The sequence below is a fragment of the Pteropus medius genome, unplaced genomic scaffold, assembly GCF_902729225.1.
Source record: "Pteropus medius unplaced genomic scaffold, Ma_sr-lr_union100, whole genome shotgun sequence".
In the NCBI taxonomy this organism is placed as follows: domain Eukaryota; kingdom Metazoa; phylum Chordata; class Mammalia; order Chiroptera; family Pteropodidae; genus Pteropus; species Pteropus medius.
In genome coordinates this window covers 29229837-29249880 of record NW_024340849.1, presented here as the reverse complement: position 1 = coordinate 29249880, position 20044 = coordinate 29229837, and the positions used below count along the sequence as shown (strand labels likewise).

The 20044-nt window shown below is 38.1% G+C and overlaps 1 protein-coding gene across 3 annotated transcripts; it reads right to left on the bottom strand.

Annotated features, from left to right (window-relative positions):
- Positions 1–5429: 5429 nt before the first annotated feature.
- ZNF24 (zinc finger protein 24) lies at positions 5430–15818 on the bottom strand. 3 transcript variants are annotated; one of them, XM_039843370.1, is made up of 4 exons: positions 15685–15818; positions 13325–13821; positions 13004–13151; positions 5430–10944 (listed from the first exon to the last, which is right to left on the bottom strand). In XM_039843370.1, the coding sequence occupies exons 2-4, from the start codon at positions 13742–13744 to the stop codon at positions 10406–10408; spliced, it is 1107 nt and encodes a 368-aa protein (XP_039699304.1). In that variant the 5' UTR covers positions 13745–13821; positions 15685–15818; the 3' UTR covers positions 5430–10405. The 3 variants fall into 3 exon arrangements, with proteins under 3 accessions (XP_039699304.1, XP_039699312.1, XP_039699321.1); XM_039843378.1 differs by having other exon boundaries at positions 15661–15730; XM_039843387.1 differs by lacking the exon at positions 5430–10944 and adding an exon at positions 11295–12805.
- Between the last annotated feature and the right edge of the window lie 4226 nt (positions 15819–20044).

Sequence of the window (20044 nt, the reverse complement as noted above, 5' to 3'; positions counted from 1 at the left end):
CAATGGAAATTTGTATCTGTTGTAATGTAGAAAAACTCTAGTCTTATTCAAATACAACCCACAGGATGACAGTATTATCACTATAAGAAATGTATAACAATGTTAATGCAGAACCTTATCAGATATTGTACAAATCTGTTGTAGGTGTGCAATCAGACTCAGAAATATTAGCGCTATAAGCTCAAACCTTTAGTGAGTCCAAATTACCTATGAATATCAGAGAAGTTATTTTAGATAATGTAGAGAAAACTTAAATCCCTTCCATATTTAATTGGCATTCACTCTGATATCACACTTATCTCTTAACAGCTGGAGAATCCTACCTATGCTAATGCTAGTTATCTATCATTAAATTCCCTGTGTGTGAACATACTATGCTATTTTGGTATTAAATTTATTAACTACAAACAAGATTCTGGTGACCTATTTTCTCAGATTTTTTTTTCTTGGCCAAGTTTCAGTTTTCCTAGTGAGAATGAGTTTTCAAGTTCCTGTGATGTTCACAGAAAATATGGACATATTTTACTCTCAGTAATGAGCCCATAAACTTTAGTGGTTTGAAATCACTTTTTCAATACTACCATTTAGTCACAGCATCTAAATAAGTGAAACAATTTCTTAAAAGAATTCCATGTTAAAATGAAGATTTCTCTACTATTATATTTATCTTGTCTATAGAATGAACAAAATGATGGCCTAATGATAGTCATGTAATACCCACATGACCAATTTGTACAGCATATTATATCTAAAAAAGACCTACCTACTGATTTTTAAAAGTAGAACCATTCATCAGACTTTGCTTGTTGATTTCTGACATTGATAATGGGCTATATATATGCAAAATTTTCAAATGAAAAATAGAAAGTTTTTAAAAAAAATTCAAAATTTTTCTGGTATTAATTATTTGTTAAAATTCTGGTACTATCATTTATTTCGACTGGCCCCCATAATTATCCAGTTAATATTTCAATTTAACAGACATTGTTACTATGTACAAGGCCATTTTTTTTTTTTACATTTCGTAGTGTGCATGATGAATATATATTGTCCTCACAAAGTGTGTATTGTATAGTGATAAAGAATAATGCATACAGAAAACATATAGCTCAATGTAATCATAAAAGTAGACAAGATACTTATAAGAGCTCAGAGGAGGCATGATTTAATTCTGATGGGAAAGAAAAGAGAAATTTTGGCGCTCCTGAGATTTGAGTTTTGAAGGATGGGTAGAGGCATAAAAAGCAGGGAGGGAATGAATAGTCAAAGGACAGAAGCAAGGGAGTATAAGAAATAATGTGGAGTGTGTTGTTTAAGTTACTAATTTATTCAATAAATATTCAGTGTCAGGTACTGTACTAAGTATTATCAAGTTTAAGTGTCATGAAAATAATGACTGAAATGTGTGCTTAAATTAAGAATAAGGTAGAAATAAAAATGAAGTAGATGTTAAGGAGTGTGATAGTAAACAAGCAGCACTTAAACTTTCTGGGGTTTAGTGTCATCTATAAAACAAAAGTACTAGGTATGGTTAGAGAAGGTATATTTATGCATTTACTCTCAAGCTAATGGAAAGCCATAAGGGTTTTTGAATCACAGAATGGCATGATCATCTCCCTACTTTAAGAATCTAAGATTAAAAGTAGGAAAGATTCAACAGAAAGGAAAACTTTGTAAGTCTGGAAATAAAATCATGAGGTCCAGAAGTAGAGGAGTTTGAAGGCATTGAAATGATGATAGGTTGAAAAGCGAGTAGGGAGAAAAGTGTACAATCAAGTATTGTCTGTTCTTTGGAGAACTGAAAAGTGAAAAAGAAAAATAGGATGATCAAACTTATATTTGAAATTCAGCCATCTCTCCTGAGAATAAATTTTAAGAGCCAACTGCTTACTATACACGATAGAAGTGTCCTACAGGGAAACTCAATTCATGGACATTAACACACACAACCATGATGTCTTCTTCTTGAATTCCCTATCTTGACAGATTACACTATTAAACGCCTTGCTCTCCAGATAAAATAACATGGCTATCCTACACTCCTCATTCTCCCCCTTTTCTAAATCCAATTGCTCACTAGGTCTTAGAAATATTATAAGTAATGCTACTTACTGTAAAAATTCAAACAATAATGAAGTATATTGAGTAAAAAAGGAAGAGAAATGCAGAGTATTGGGCCTGACATTTTATGTCAGTTGATTTTCCCAAGCATTTGCTGATTCTTAAACTGGTAAGACCAAAGGCCAAGAAATCCAGCCAAAGGACACTGGAAGGTTAAGTGGAATTCTCAGCAAACTTACTATGATAGGGAGTAAAATTTGGAGTACAGAGCATGCCAAGGAGGAGGTGCTCTTGTAAATACCCCACAATCTCAGGGTAAATATTGAGGCAATATCCTAGAAGTGAGAGTGAAACCTGTGTGGACCGAGTCTAAAAAAAGTCTGAAACAATCTCAACTCAGGTCAACTTTTTAGTGAATTATCTGCTCCTAATCCAGCTGCCAGTTAGAAGCTGAAACCTCTCTAGAAGATGACAATACTGTAACTTCATGCGTAATATCCAGTGTTTATTAGTCGCAGACATCAATATGCACACACACACACAGATGGGTAACAGAGAAGCAAATATAGAATGTGTATAAGTGGGTTAGTATATGTACATCTATTACCTAGCTGTGTTCTCTGAGAAGACCTAGAAGTAATGACACTTCAGTATTAAAGAGCATACCCAGATCATGGTTTGTAAATACCATTCTACAAATAAAAGGAACCGAGGCTCCTTTGAGAAATGGCTGATCTTAAGGATAGGGCAGGGAAAATTCAAGATGAGTCTGAAGCATCTTATAGTACCAGAAAGTAGCTCAAAAACCCAAACAATGCGGGGCATGTTGAAGGAACATAAGAGTCAACCTGAAAGAGCTACCAAGAACAAATGTACATGAGTCCATGCTGCTAGAAATATGGGAGAAGTGACACATCTTCCTTATGGAAGGATTCCAACTAATAAATGTAGATTTACCCTCCTTCAGGATGTGAAGCTTAATCCCAACTTTCAACCCCTAGAGGAGGCTGGACCTGTTGACTCACTCCCAAGGCATAGCATATGGAAATGGAAAAAAATAACTACAGTGGAGAAACCTGGCAAAAACTACTTTAACCTAAGGTTTCTCAACCTCCACACTGTTGACATTTTTGGCCAGATACCTGGCTACCTATATATAAATTTGATATATATACACTTTTTCAGAATTGTTTAAGTTGCAGATACAATGCTCTTTGACATTTAAGTAGACTAAATAGGAAGAGGATTTTGAATAAAGTGACAGTCTGATTTATATGATCTGGTTGCTGTGTTGAGAACTGAGTGAAGGAAATCAGGCAAGCAGGGAGGTTATTGGCCTGAGCAACTGGAAAGAAAATTGCTACTTTCTAAGATGAGGAAGACTCTAAGAACATATTTAAGGAGAAATTAAGTTTGTTTTCGGACATTAGGTTTAAGATGCTCATATAGGCATTATGTCAAGCCCAGTTTACAAGCCTCCTATTTACAGGGCCAGGGTTTCTGCTCTATGATAATGATGACTCTCTAAGAAGAGTGCCGGCACTGTCTATCCCTGAGGTTGCAGGCCCACAAGGCTGTGGGTAGAGGGAGCGGCTGACTTCCACTCCTGGGTAGTTGTGTCGTCTTGGAGCCTGACTTTCCCAGGGGTTGCTGCTGGAGAGGCTGCATGGTGACACCTGAAGTGTGGTGGAGCTGATGCTATGTGGAGGAAACTGACCAGAGGGAGCGGGGGAGTCCAAAGTCTTCTCCCTCCACCTACCCCATAGTGAGGTGAAGGTGAGGTAGTTCAGACCATTTGCACTCTAAAGATGGTCAGTGAGACTAAGCAAACAGCTGTACTTAAGAAGCTCTAGATGGCTCAGTAATAACAATTTGTATTTGTTCTCTCTCCTTCCACTTCAATTCCTTTTTATCCTCAGTCATCCTCTTCTGGGATTCAATCGCCCCAGTAAAGTTTTAGCAATAACGTTTTATTTTAGGATGTTTCTTAGGAACTCAGACTAAAGCAGGCATCAGAGATCTCTGGTAGGCAAAGAGATGGATGAGCCTGTAGTTTAAAGAGGTCTAGGCTGAGACATAGATTTTGGAGTTGGAGATAGTACTTAAAGACATGAGACCAGAAGAGATCACCTAGGAAGTGAATATAGGTAGAAAATAGAAGAGATCTGAACACTGACCTCTCAAACAGTTTGATATATAAAAGTCCAGAAAGATGAGGAAATACCAGCATCGAGACTGAGAAGCATCTCACAAGGTAGTGTTGTTCTTGAAGCCAAATTGTCAATTATGCAAACTATTGCTGATGGCTCAAGCAATACATCTAATAAACGAATATTCAAATCAGCAGTATAGAGGCTGGCAAACTTGAACTCTTTATGTGGAGAAAAAATTATATCTTGCCATGTCACACCTCTCATTCCTGAAGTTTATCTTTTCTTTTTTTCCTGATCAGTCTGGCTAGTTTGTTAATTTTATTAATCTAAAAGTTCACTTTTCTAAAGTTTCTCCTATATTACCTTTAAAAAGAAAATACATTAAAAATTGTCTTAAGAATTCAAAGAAATATAGCTGGACACTATCACTCTCTTTCCTATCTCAAAGTCATAGTCCTACCAATGGTTAACCAGGTCTTCCAGAATCTGGCCCTGCTTTCCACCCTCACCCCATTTAACCTCTCTGGCTTCATCCAATACTTCCCCTCACATTCATTCTGTTCCAGCCACACTGGCCTTCTTGCTGTTTTGGGATCAGGCATTGCTCCCACATCAAGTCCTTTGTACTTGCTATTCACATGCCTAGAACATCTTTCCTCTGGTCTCAGCTTGCTTCTTTACACTCGTTATCTTTCATCGAATTTCATCCAGTGAAACCGTCCCTGGACTACCTATCAAAATTGCAATGCCTGTCTTCCTTGATGTTTTGTATCCCTTCTCTCCTGACTTGTTTTCTTTACCACTCCTATGACATACAATAACATGTTTTTCCACCACGTGTAGTTTCCATACACAGAAGCAACAGATGTAAACCCCAGAACGGTCTTGGGCTCGTTCCATAGGCGAGAGTAAAATGAGGGACCTTGAGAACTCACCATGGAAAGGGAATGCAGGTCATGGCTAAGGGCTCCAAAGGTCACATACAGGAGCTGTTTGAGGGGAATGCCCCAAGACGATGGTTGGTGAGTGCAGCACAGACTTAGCAATGTAATTTCATGTCAGTCTCAGGTTAATGAAGGATAGGAGAGAGATGCCAAAGACGTGACTGTGTGAAGAGCTTTTCATCCACAGACATTCCCAACACCAATGTTTAGTTATTGTTGGACTGTGAAGTATTATGTGTGCAGTACAGAGTGCAGTAACAAATGGCAGAGGTTGACAGAGGCCAATGGAAGGCCATGCTAATTTTATTAACCTATATAGTGCATAAAGTATAAGTCTGGAATTTAATATTACAAAGATTTTCTACAAATCAATAAGAAAATACAAATAACCTATATTAATCAGGACAGAAACCCAATTCAATTATCTTAAACAAGAAAGGGACTTTATTGGCTCACAAAACTTTAAAGTCCGGAGGTAGGGCAGGCTTTAGGCACAGCTGGATCTAGGGCCTCCAGAAAAATGACATCACAACTTAGTTCTCTTTCCTTTCTGCTAGCCTCTGAGTTTCTCTTCAGACTCTCCACATGGTACAACTTCATGCTTATATTGTCGTTAGTTTGTGGGATATCCGTAGAGCCTTCTTTCCAATAGTTCCAGAAGTTCTGTTGAGGGCTCTCTTTAGCCTGGCTTGAGTTACATGCCCATTCTTTAATCACTGTGGCTAACGAGCTGCAGGACTCAGGAAGGCCAGACTTGGTCATGTACTCACCTAAGCCACAGGGAATGGGTTCCCCACAATAAATAAGGGTTCTGTTACCAAAAAATGGGGAAAGAGATGCTGAACAAACAGAAACATATATCCACACATGACCCAATAGGAAAGCAGGTAAAAGATATGAACAAACAATCCATGGTAAAACTATAAATGGCCAATAAACATGAAAGTAACCTCAACCACACCATTAATCAAGGAAACGCAATTAAGGATTTTTTTTTTTTTTTTTTTTTTTTTTTTTGCCCATCATATAAAAACTATCAACTGTAGGTAAGACTATATGGGGAAATGAGCATTTTTCATACAGTTGGTAAAAATATAAAGGTATGAAAAAGCCTTTTGGAAGGCTAAAGTGGGTCTATCAGAGAACATACTCTTTGATACAAAAATCTACCTTATATAACTCCATCCTAGTCACACAAATGCACAAAGATATATGGAAAAAGACTGACTTTGACAACATAATAGCAAGAGACAAAATAAGGGAAAAGTTCAATAATAGTATTTTCATAGTATTGAATCCTATTCAACCATTAAATAAATTTAAAGACTTAAGAATAGGTATTTGAGACAAAAAAAGGCAAGCTGCAGAACAATTCATATATATGATCCTATTTATGAAAAAATAGCTTTTATATGTTTATGTATAATCATATGAAAATGCATGGATAGGGACTAGATAGATGTATAACTAAACTATGGACAGTGGAATGTGATTAGAGGTGCTGGAGAAAAGGGTCTCTTTGCTTTTATACTTGTGTATTATTTAAGTTTTGTACAGTGAGCTGATAGGCATTTATACTTCATAATTAAAAAAAAGAAAAATGAGTACATGCATTTCACAACAGGAAATGCAAATGGCCAATAAAAGTATGAGATGTTCCCCCTTATTAATAATCAAAGAACTAAATATTACCTATCAGATTAGCAAAAATATTTAAAGATTCAGGTGGGAGTGTAGGCAAATAGGCACTTTTACTATTGATGGAGCTGTAAATTGGGACAATCTTTTGGGTGGCATTTCTTAAAATGTTAAATGTGCACATTCTCTGACCCAAAATGTCCATTTCTATTTATCCTACAAAAATACCAACACAGGCATCAAAATATATGTACAAAGATGTTAACTATACGTTTATCTACAATAAAAACTGGAAAGAACCAAATTATCCACCAATAAGGGGTTTGTTAAATAAATTACAGTATATTCATGCAATGTAGTAGTATGTAGCCATGAAAAACAATGTCTGTATCAAAGTGAAGGGGAGGCAAGATTCAGTGCAGTACATGTAAAATGGGGATATGTACCTACCTCATATGGTTGCTGTGAGGATTAAGAGTTAACCCATGATAACTTCAAACCATGCCTGCATACAGTGACCACGAGTGTCAGCTATTAACACATTTTTGCTTACATCTGTATATGCCTAGGTCTGGAAGAATAACTACTTGAGTAAGACTATGAGAAGGAATGTCTGTTTTCATTTTACATTTCTGTACTAAAGAAAATTCAATCAAGCATATTTAATAGCTTTCGTATTTGTTAACCATAAGATAAAACCTAAAATCAAGGTTTAACAGCCATTAATCATGGCACTGTGGAGGAACATATGTCCTGGAGTTCACAGAACTAGATTTGAGTTTTAGCTCTACTTGATCACATGCAAATTACACAATCTTTGAATCTTTTCTAGTCTACAAACAAATCTAAATGAGATAGGTACAGTCTAATCCAATGCCTGGCATGCAGATACTTTCTTTATATATAACCCTCCCTTCGACTTAAATGTGATAGACATAGTGCTTAATGATCAAGTGCCAACTGGGTGTAAATGTAGGGAGTTTTACCTCAAGGAAAACAGAAAATTTAGCAGTAACAAGCAAATGCTCGGTGGCTATTCAGTAGGTATCAGCAGTCTGCATGCCATTAACACTGACTTCTTCTATGCTAACCAACCAGATGCCATTTGGCAAAAGCCACTTGATCGGAGGCTGGGGCCCCAGAACTGCTATTATCTGTGTGGATATAAATGAATGTATAGATGATATCATAAATCACTAGTTATTTTAAATCAATTTGTCTACTAGGGACTTAGCCTGATCAGAGACCACTACTTCCTTTTCCTGGGTATCATCACCCGGTTTTTTTGGATGCAGACATTTTCCCCATAGAGCCTTGCCTTAGCCTCAGAATTCTTTCTAAACAGGTATCAGAGCTGGCAAGACAAACACATATTTGCCAACTTTAATATTACTTTTTCTAGGCTCTCACATTATACCAAACATCTTTGGCATTTATGACAAATTTACTAACATGGAAGGAAGCTACTTTGTATATAGGAAAGACATAAAATCTAAAAAAGCATGAAATTTCAGCCACTGAGAGCGACCCCTTACCTACTCTAATAACTGTCATCCTAGAATTCCAAATATGCCACCTCAAAGCCTACTTGGAAAGCCAGTTATAAATAAATAAATCAACTCAAGATCGTTTTATCTTAGAGTGGAGGAGTTTATACCTTTATTGGAGATTGACTTATTTCCTTTCAGCCAGAGAAAAGACCCAAACAGAAGTCCCTACATTTTCTTGTATAACTTAAAATACATTATATCATTACTACATATTTATACTTCAATAAATCTTAATCTATAAAGCACATTTCTTATAATTATCAAAAAATCTATAAACAGGCTCCATTCTGCCTCACTTCTCCAACAGCTGGCCTTGCATTTATTACTATGCTTTTTAAAAGGCTCATGCAAATCTCACCTTCCATTTTTAAAATTTGTTCCAAGCACCAGATGTAACCAAAATCTCTGGAACTATGAAATATTTTTATTCACATGGGTCATTTTCCATACAATGATACCCACTATAAAAAAAGACTTTTCTCATATTCTATTTTAAATTCCAGAGTTTTCCACTAAATAGTAGAACCACAGTAGTTGGGATTCTCAGCCAAGGAGTATATAATCCTACTACTACAATGTATTACTTTCATACATTTTTAGAAATGTGTTAAGACTTAAAATTAAAAAAAATAATTCAATCCTGTTAATAAACTAGTTGTTAATAACCTAGTTATTTTTTTAAATAGAACAATCCATTCAAATTAACATGTAAGTACAACCTCAATGCAACTAGAGATTGATTAGTTTTTTAAGAAAACCCACAAACTTCCACACTGTGATAGCGAGTATTCTGGACTCACCTCTGAAGAATCCTGGAGATGGCTAGCTCTTTGAGCTGAGTCTTCCCTTCCCCCAAATACAACACCCTGGTAAGAGAACTATGGCTCTGGGAATTTCAGAGGTGACCTCCCCTAGGACTGCTTAGGTCAGGGAGTAAGAGGCTAACTCACATGAAGCAGCTTTGTACCAAACCCTCAATAATTTACAGTGGAAGAAATACCTACCTACTTATGGTAGGGTTACAGTACTTAGCACAGTGTCTTATCGGTAGAAAATGTTTTAATAAATGAATGTGTGGCTGCTTAGTTAGCCTGGTGTTCAAATCTTTTTTACCAAAGGAATAAAACAGCAAACCTGATTACTTGTTGCCTGTCAGGGAATTTTCTGTCCTTAATAAAAATGAAGGCAAAATGATAATGAATTGGATCTTCAAGTCTTTTTTGTTTCCTAAAAGCCGAGACAAACCATTACTCTTTTACATTTGCCCTTCAACACTGCCATTCACTGCAATTGCTCTTCTAGTGTTATTTCTACTTTCATAGTTTACAATTATTGTTTAGACTGTTCACTTTCTAATGATACATGGGAGAACATTCTTTCCATTTAGTGGGATGCCTCCAAATTACAGACTGGATGTGCCATTTTTGAGTTTTCCTGCAGACAGATAATTACATTTAAATTCTTGATACACTTCAATTCTTAGATCAAGGTATTTTTGTTATCTTCTCCGATCTAGGTGTCCCATTCACATTTTATTTCATCACTATCACTTCTAATTTTACTTTGAAGCTTTAGTCATCCTTCATCTTCTGTTTTCTGAAATGCATATCCAAATTGGGTAAAAGGAAACAGAAGAGTAAATTTTGAAAAAAATTGTTTGTTTTCAGACTTTATAATTCCAATGTTGCCTTTTAATGTAGAAGAGAATGTAACATTTCAATGATCAAGAAAGAATAATGTATCTGTCTAAAAAGGAAACTTTTAAGAAAGGGACAAGGAATTAGATCATTATTTGGAAAAAATAGTAAGAATACAAACATCACATGGAAGATTTAGGCATTAACACCTGAATTAAGTTTAAAATTTCAGTTTCTAGGCAGGTATGACACCATTTCTTTCAAGATAAAATAATAATGGTGGGTGATGATATCCTACATTTCCCAGTGGATTTTCTAACAGTCTATAGGGAAATAAAACTATTATGTATCATTCCATGTGTTTAATTTTGTCTTCATTTCTGAAGAAAAAGACCTGAGTGTTGACTTCGTTTTTAAATTTCTTAAACTTTCACAACATTCAGAAGTTTTTCTGCATTGTGTCGTCGCTGATGTCTAAAAAGATTTGAGCTTTGACTATAGGATTTCCCACACTGAACGCATTCATAAGGTTTCTCTCCAGTATGGATTCTCTGATGATTAATAAGCCCAGAATTCTGGCTAAAAGCTTTTCCACATTCAAGACATTTGTAAGGTTTTTCTCCAGTATGGACTCTCTGGTGTTGCACAAGGATAGAACTTCTACTGAATGCCTTCCCACATTCAACACATCCGTAGGGTTTCTCTCCACTATGGATTCTTTGATGAAGAATAAGGGCTGAGCCCTGACTGAAGTGTTTTCCACATTCATCACAAATATGCTGTTTCTTTCGGGAAGGATTTCTCTTTCTTTCAAACCTGCCCTTAGGGAAACAGGCTTCTCCATATTTAAAAATCTGAGGAACACCTATATTGAGAGTGCCAGGAACTTCATGAGATTCTACTGCGGAAGGAATCTCCTGTTTTGGAGCTAGCGCTCCATTTTCAGTCCTAGCATCATCATCTGGAACAAACAGAAAATGTGAATAACATTTGTTTCCTATTCTGGGAGAAAGGAAGCTGAAGAAAAAAATTATTTAATGAACTGAAAGTAAATAGCTCACATCTATCTATAAACAGCACTCTGAAAACTGGTGTTAAGGTTGCCTACTTTCAAAAGAGAAAAAAATAAAATGACTGATTATGAGACTAATGAGGTAATGGCACGATAACGTAATGAGGGATAAAAGTTATACCTGAATAAAAGTAGAAACATAGGGGAATGGGTTATAAATGGTAATCAGAAAATAAAGAACAGAAAGATGGTAAATTTTAAGACTGTTAGGGAGACAGTAAGGACGATGAAGCTAGATCTGGATGAAACTTTATAAGAAGAAAAATAAGGTTGGTCATTAGGAAATCGATTTTTTTTTTTTGCTTTGAAAAGGGGAGAAATTACATCAAAATACAATGGTGTAAAAAATAAGCAGTCGGAAAGTGACTAATTCTGAAATGAGCAAGACAAGGCAGATCACAGCCAAGATCAGACTAAAAGCAGAACACTGGAGGAGTCTTGACAAGAAAGGGCTTAAGATAAGCTGGGAGCATCCTGTGTTAACTCAGGACAACACTTTCTTGTCATGGTACCTAGATGAGTTATTTCTAAGCCTCGGTTAGATGTGTATAGTGAAAGGAAAGCCTGAATTACCAACACAAGGTACCATTACCCCTCTGCAGGCAAGATTCATTTAAGACTTTCCTGAAATTTCAAGCCTTGAAAAGTTAAGACAGTTTCTACAGGGTAAGCAGCAGTCAGAAAGTGGTAAATAGTAAACAGGTAGATAATAAATGATTAAGAAATGAATAAAGTCAGGAAAGAAAGCTGACAAAGAGAGACTGAAGGGCTAGAAGGGAGTAGTGAGGTCTAGAGACTTGAAGAACAGAGAAGTTAGTGTAAAGATTAAGTGAAGACAAATGGCACAGAAATAAGTAAGTTACTGAGTGTGATAGAGACTAGACTGCTGAAATGAGGTATTTAAAAATAGGTGAAAAGTATTCTAAAATTCAGGCTGGGGAAAAGTTTTCTACCCAAGAAAATGCCACCTCATAAAACCAAGGATAGAGGTGCTCAAACTTTACTGCACAAGAGAATGTCCCGTGAAACATGTAAAACTGCAGATTCTCAGCAGACTTCAACTGCATCCCAGGAGTTCTAGTTCACCAGATGGGAAGGAAATCTGCTCAGACCTCATTCTGTGACACTCCAGCATGATCTCCAATTGCCTCAAAGAATGATTCCCAAAGCAGTCTCAAACAAAATTTCATTTCAGTTATTATATAAATATGAAAGAAAAATCTAACAGTTTTAGGAATACACTGGGTTGTATCGAAGTATACAAATAAGTATGTGGCATTAATTGCCAATATATTGGAAAAGATCAGTCTAAATGAATTATTAGAATTATGTGCTTTTTATTTAACTTTCCTATATTTAAAGCTTATTATAGCTAAGGAGCTTATTTTTGCATAAATACTTAGAAAAGGTGAAGAGCTTTACCCAAACATCATTTCTACAAAAGAATCTTCTTTGGAAAAAAATGACTCTAAATGTTGAAAAAAACAAACATAGCTAAAAATTTAGAAAGACTTCAATAATAAACAAATAAAAATAGATTTGAAAAGGCTTCAGGTAAGCTTACTATACCAATAACATTAGGCAAGAGATTACAAGAGCATGGAACAGATAACAAATAAGCAATACTACATGCAAAATAGAGGGACCTGGTCTACAGGTAGGTGCTGGCTCAGAGTAAGGCAAATGCCAGCCTCAAATGGGTAGGTCTTCAAGGAAGAGGTAAAAGGGAAGAAAAGGCTGACAGTAATGTCTGAGGAAAAAAAAAATTGAGGTCAGCAACCGTTGTAAGAATCAAGCTCCTACAGTGTGTCTAGAAATTGGGGAAGGTAATAATCCCTGCCCCTCCATCTCCCTCCCCAAAAAAACACAAAAGAAAAAATAAAGAGTCTGGGACAAAAGGCCCACACTCTCTTTCACCCTCTAGCCCACGGGGAATTTTGGTCCTCACCACAGTGCCTTAGGGAATGGAGCTCCCAGGATGCCCATTTGAGCTGGTTTTCCACAGCATCAAGCTCAGAACTTGGTAATCCCTGAGCTTCTTCTTGAGATACTATCTCTTCAACTAGCACTTCCCGTTTTCTTCGACGGAGAGAAACCTGGAAATAATAATATTTGATTCAGTAGATAAGAAATTGGATGAGAATTAGAACTAAACGCACGTAAGAGAAACCATACAAAACATATACTGTGGTTGGGTAGTTAATTCAGCAGCTTTGCCTACTGCTATGCCAGTGCATCTGATCCAGCAAAGTGACACAAGCAGGCTCACCGGCTGTCCAGGGTCATCTAGTTCACTCTCTAAATCTTCCAGCACTGTCACTGCCTCCTCTCCATTCTCTGGATGATGCTCTCGAACCCAAGTCTGCAGCTCCTTGGGCAGGATGGCAACAAACTGCTCCAGCACTACCAGCTCCAAGATTTGTTCTTTAGTGTGCGTCTCTGGCCTGAGCCATAGACGGCAAAGTTCTCGAAGCTGGCTCACAGCTTCACGGGGCCCAGGTGAATCCTGGTATCCAAACTGCCTGAATCGCTGCCGGAAAACCTCTGGATCAGAGAGATGGTTCCAAGGGATACTTGATCCCTCTTCACCATCAGGATCTTCCTCCAACTTCACTCTCAGAATTTTTTCCTCTTCATCTGGAGTTGGGATGATAAGTATTGAATCTTCTTCCACTGACTGTGCAGACATCCTGATTTATAATACTTCAAGAAAAGACAAGGCAGGATAGACCTCAGAGAAATACCTCTTTTTCTTCACAGGCACTCCTGAGGCACAAAAAATAAAAATATATATACAAATGACCAAATATCCTAAGAATTTGGACACATACTAATAGAGGAAGTAAAAATATTTCTTTTGCTGGATTAAAAATTCCAATCAATAACCTATACCATAAGTTGGCAAACAACAGCTCATGGCCAAATTTGGCCTGCTGCCCATTTTTGTACAACACTTGTATTAACAGTTTTCACATTTTTACATGACTGAAAAGAATACATCATGAATGTGAAAACTAAATGAAATTAAAATGTGTCCGCGAAAAATTTTTATCTGTTCACAGTTCATGCAACAATGGCAGAGTAGTTGCGACAGAGACTATATGGCCTGAAAAAAAACTGGTATTTACTTTCTGGCCCTTTAGAGAAAAAGTCTGACCTACAAAACCGATAAACCCTATTTCAGTAATCAAAAGAAACTGCCCACCTCTGTGTTTTCTAAATGCATCTGACCCTTGACCACATTATTTGCAATTTGAGACTGGTGTTCCCTGACAAACTTAGGTCAACTTAAAAGCAAGGACTTTATTATCTGCCTCAGAAAACAATTTAAGACAAAACGTGTTATTTTAAGTTAAAAAATATTTTTAAAATGTTTAAGAACTCCTCAGACTTAAAATATATGTAAAAATTATTCACTTATTCAGGAACAGATAATGTAATACTGAAAAAAAATTAGCCTCTTCGGGCTATACAATGCAAGTATTATTCCGTCACACATCACACCATAACTACATTTAAATTTATGATGACAGGCATTAATAACGGCAAATTTTTAAGAAAAGACATTCTCATAACTACCTTAACTTCTTGCAGTGGACCACGACCTAGTCCTTAGACTAGATGACCCACAGTTTCCCCAGCTTTTACTTTCAGGGAAACATTATGCTATTTCTGATCCCTTCCTTAGTATTTGCACAGTCATGCCTGTGCCATTGTTTATAATACATATTAGGAATGAGCCACGCAGCTACTCGATTTACCTATTCAGGACCCAGAATGTGAATACCAGTAATTTCAAAAAACTTATTGTAACCCTATCAAGATGAAGACTAGATATCAGAAAAGACTTTATCAGGCAGGTGACACGTACAAGTTTAAGTACTCCGGAGTGTGATGACCTTATAAATAAGATTCAGCCAATTGATTCGGTCTTCTTATATATCAGGGTCCTATCTTAAGAATGGCCCAAGCATTCTATATAAAGACATTTCCTTCTATGTTCTTATCTAGCACCCTGCTCGTGAGACTGACGGAGGTACCAGGAGGGCAAGCCCGTGGTCCCGAGCGTCTGGGTAGGCAGCCTCGTTCCAGACGCTCTCCCCACCTCGCCCCTGCCGAGTGCCACCACGAATTCACTCCCCGAGCAGATGTCCTCCGTATTCTCTTCTCTGCACTCACGGCGGCGGACTTCAGATGACCAAAGGCCACCTTGCCACAACGTCGAGGACACGGCATTTCCGCCCGCGGCCCGCGCAACTACAGGTCCCGGCAGCTCCCGCGCCAGGGTCCGCCCTCTCCCACCTCCGCCCGAAACGAGTCCCAGAACTCTCCGCGAGACGCCAGGGCCTCGAAATAGAACAAAACCGGCTGATGGGGGAGGGGGAAGGCGGGGGTCGCAGAGGACAGCCGGGACGGAGAACTCTCCGAGGGTGCCGAAAGTCCGAACTGGCCTTTCGTATACCCCTCAGCACCACGCAACTTCTGGGCGCGGAGACCTCGGCCTATGCCCCGCACCTCCAGGGGGTCCGAGGAAGATCCCTGCCAGGTTTCTTCGCTGGCTCCGGCCAGCGGTCCGCAGCCCCAAGCCCAGCGTCCCCCTCGCACCCTTTCGCCCACTCTGGCGCAAACCTCCGTCTCAGGAACCTCGGCAGCTTCGCTGTCCACGGCAGACGCAGAAACACCGCTCACAAGCCGTTTCCCAGAAGCCCCCGGCGCGGACTGCTTCCGGTCTGCGGGCCCAGGAGGCGGGGAGAGGCGAAGCCCCGCGTTGCCATGGAGATGCGCTCGGGGCGGGGGAGGGGCGGCCCTACGACAATGACCGCTTTGAGGCCGGTCTTGGCCTTGCTCGTTTCTCCTCGGATAGCCCAACGTCCTCCGTTCCAGTTAAAAGACAAGGACAAGAAAGAATTCTGCCATTAAGATAGTGTTTACGATTTCACAAATCCTTTCACATGCATTTTCTCATGTGATCATCATAGTAATCCTTTGACATAACGAAAGCTAGTATCCATGAATGCTTACTACATTGTGCCAGGTACCATCACCATGTTTTACATGTATTGTCATTAATATTCGCAAAAATCCTATGATGCAGCAACTTTTTTGATCCTCATTTTACAGCAGAGATAACGAAGGCAGAAGTAAATAACCTGCCAAGAGCTCATAACTAATAAATGCGAAGTAGGATTTGAAACCTAGACAAGACTCCAACCTTTGGTTCCCACTGGCTGTTACAGAGCTTTATTTTGACCAAATTATCTATTATGGAAACAACATGGGACAGGTTAGAGCTTTGTCAATGACCTCACATTGAATTTGCAGAGTGCATGCTCATCCTCTGACTTCAGGCTGGGCATTTTATACCACAAAACAGCTGCTGAAGTATTCGTCTAATAATTCAAATCGGACTATTTCATTCCTTATTTAAAGGCCTTCAATGGATCCCCACTGCTTTAAGTATAACATAAAAATTCCTTACTTTGGCCTGCAAGCCCCCTGTAGTTTGTTCCCTACCCTCCCTGTCTGTCCTCAGCTTAGGCTCTCTATGGCTAAGGATCCCCAGTCTCAATGACCGTCTTCCTCCTGGAAAATCTTTGTAGCACTATCAGAAGTAATCTCTCTTATTCATTTCCCTGTTTTTTGTTTTGTCTTGTTTGGGTCTATAAGTCCCATAAGGGCAGGGACCTTGCCTGTATTCTTTACCACGGTATCCCCACCTAGTCCTAGGATGCTGACTGCCCAGTACCTAAAGAATTCAATAAACATCTGTTGAATAAATGAATGAATTGTGGGCTGGCTACATTGCTGCTTTTGCTAGGTCATATTTCAGGTATCAGAAACTGCACAAAAGAGCCCTGTTGCTTAAGGTCTGTATTAGAAGTATAGCGCCAGCCTTCCAGAAGCATTGCAAGATTTGCAGGCTTTGGCTTTCTGTCTCATTCAGGAAAGTACCCTCTGCAAAGTGCCCTCAGAGGGCCTCTGATAAATTTGTGAATGAGAAAACAAGTTAGCGAACAGTTGATGGTAAAGCACTATTTTATACTCTGACCAGAATTTCTTCTCCCCAGAACCCTTGATAACTCTGATCTTCTTCTTTCTTTCATCATTTAGGAGGCTTCAGAAATCCAGGATTCACTCTTCTATCTGGCTACTGCCATTAACTGGGTTGGGTGTTCTTCCTACCTTCCCCTCTTTTGTGATTCTAAATGCTAGCCCAAGGCATTTTTGTTTTGTTTTATTTTACTTTAAGAGCTTTTACATGTAATGTTCAAAAAGATAAAAGATTAAAAAAAACAACAACAAATACTTAAGGAAATTTAAAATGTTGTGAAATTTTACAAAACCTTTTGCTGGGATTTCTTTTTACTATTCCTAATTTTTTCTAGGAGAGTCAATGGAAACCACAATGAAGTTTTCCTCTCTAATTTACTCTTATGAGGGCAGAGACCAATGCCCACTTTGAAACATCGCTCCGAGCCTCACTATGTAGGCTCTTTCATGACTGGTGGTACTTGCTGCCATCTTAAAGATCAAGTCAAGATAGAGCATCTTGTTTCTCTGGGCAATCTGAGTGTAGGGAATAGCTTCATGCTATTATCTATATAGATAACATAGGCAAGGCTTGAACTGCAGCTGATCTGAGCCTTGGCAGAACACCTTGTGACTCTTTCTGAACATGAGAGCATGAGAGGCTTGTAAGGAGTTGCTACAAGGCCATTTGCCACTCAGTTACTTGCCTCCTGAGAAGGTTGTCATGAGACAGTTTCTCATTGTTTCCTGGGTCATGGTAAGTCTTTCTGCTCCACCCCTCTACAGTATAGCTGCAGACTATAAAAAGGCTTAGATGCAGCATAACATTAGTCCCTCAGGACCAAGGTGTTTCACAACTCATGTTGCAGTCATCTGGCTCCTTTTGTTTGGGTGTCATTCTTTTGGTGTGTGAGACAAAAGCTCATGAGGAGTTGGTACTTGGGGTTACTCTTGCTTTCACTGTCTGTGTAAGGAATAATCTTTCTAAATCTAAAAAGGACTCATTGTAAAGTACCAGGCAAAATTTTTAACCTTGCCTTAAAAGTATCTCATTCATTAATGGTAAAAAATTAAACAAGTAAACAAAAACAGATAATCCATAGGTTCCAGAGAACTAAAGGTGACTAAAATGAAGTTATGATTCCTTCTTTTAGCATCACCATCTCATCAAGGAGATAGACAGGAAACAAGCATTTACAAGGCAGTGGAGAAATGCTATAGTAGAGAATAGAATACCAGCAGGGGCACCTAAATGAGGTAGAATGCTGGGGGAAATGGGAGGCACCCTGAGGCAGAGGAAGAGAAGTTTTTACTTTGGAAGAGATCGGACCTTTAGATTTGGCGTTTTCAGATTTCATCCAAGAATTATCTTTTCTAGGCTTTTCTCTAACGATTATTTTAGAGCTCTCAGTCACTCCCCTCAGCTCAAAAGTATTTTCCCCTGGGCGCTTTAAGTACACTGGTTAAAGATTTCATTTTAGCTGTTAAATGCACTGCAGCAGGAGAATTCTGATTGCAAGTTACTAAAAGCTTAACTGTGGTAAGCATTGTTAGCTTCCTATATAAAGCACTGCCCTTACTTCTTATGTGCCCCTAATTTTTTGGATTTGCAGGGGTGGAGGTGGGGACAGGTAAAACTGTGCCCAGCAATAAGTAGGTCGTTAAGTTGTAACCAAGCTATCCATGGAACCAAGCTATCCATGACCATTCTGTTTCCCTTCGCCAGATAATCACTCTGCCTTCTTGGCAGCTAGGAATGGCTATGTGATTTAGTTCTGGTCAATGAGATGTAAGAGGAAGTAGTTTGTGTCTTTCAAGAAATATATCTAATTCATGTACATTGTCAAATTTATTGGCATAAAGTTGTTCATAATATTTCCTTAATACCCTTTTAATGTCTTTAGGATCAGAGGTGTTATCCCCTCTTTCATTTCTGAAATTAATAATTTCTGTTTGTCTGGGTTTGGTTTTTTTTTTAGCAGTTTTGCTTAAAGTTTATAAATTTCATTAACCTTGCAGAGAATAAACTTTTCACTTTGTTTATTTGCTCTATTATTTGTTCTCTATTTTGTGGAGTTCTCCTTTAAAAAGTTAATATACAGTAAAATCGACTCTTTTTTTTTGTCATGTACTCTATGAGTTTTAAGACGTATATTGATTTGTGAAACTACCACCAAGATCATGATACATAATGGTTTCATCACTCTATAAAATTGCTTCAAGATGTACTCGCAACTTTCCTATATCCCTAACCCATGGCAACCACTGATTTGTTATCCATTAAAATTGTTTTGACTTTTCCAGATTATTATAAATCATAAAGTATGTAACTTTTTACATACATTTTGTTCAGCATACTGCCTTTAATCTTTCATTCAGCATGACTTTGAGATTCATCTAGGTTATTGCATGTCTCAATAGTTAATCCTCATTAAATTTTATTGCTGAGTACTGCTGAGTAGTATTTTATTGTAGGTATCAGTTTGTTTACATTCAAACATTAAAGAACTTTTTAGTTGTTTCTAGATTTGAGCAATTATGAATAGCTACTTAAATACTCATGTATGGGGTTTTGTGTGAACATATTATTTTTCTAGAGTAAATATCTAGAACTGGGATTGCTGGATCATATAGTGTTATGGACTGAATGTGCTACCCTCTCCTCGCCCCCAGATTTTCATATTGAAGCCCTAACCCCTAATGTGATGGTGTTGGAAGATGGGCCCTTTAGGAGGTAGTTAGGTTTAGATAAGGTCATGAAGGTAGGGCCCTTATGATGGGATTAGTGTCCTTATAAGAAGAGACAGAGAGAGAAAAGCTTGCTTCTATCTTTCTGCACTATGTGAGGACCCAGCAAGGTGGCCATCTGCAAACCAGGAAGAGAGCCCTAATCTGAGAACTAAATCAGCAGGTATCATGATCTTGAACTTCCTAACCTCCAGAACTGTAAAAACAAATT

What these genes read in the sequence shown, in the direction of transcription:
- ZNF24 (XM_039843370.1), bottom strand. Translation starts at nt 13,744, where the DNA reads ATGTCTGCACAGTCAGTGGAAGAAGATTCAATACTTATCATCCCAACT. An exon ending in TAGATGACCCTGGACAGCCG is followed by an intron (nt 13,152 to 13,324) that starts GTGAGCCTGCTT and finishes TATTATTTCCAG; the next exon opens with GTTTCTCTCCGTCGAAGAAA. An exon ending in CCATTCCCTAAGGCACTGTG is followed by an intron (nt 10,945 to 13,003) that starts GTGAGGACCAAA and finishes TGTTTGTTCCAG; the next exon opens with ATGATGATGCTAGGACTGAA.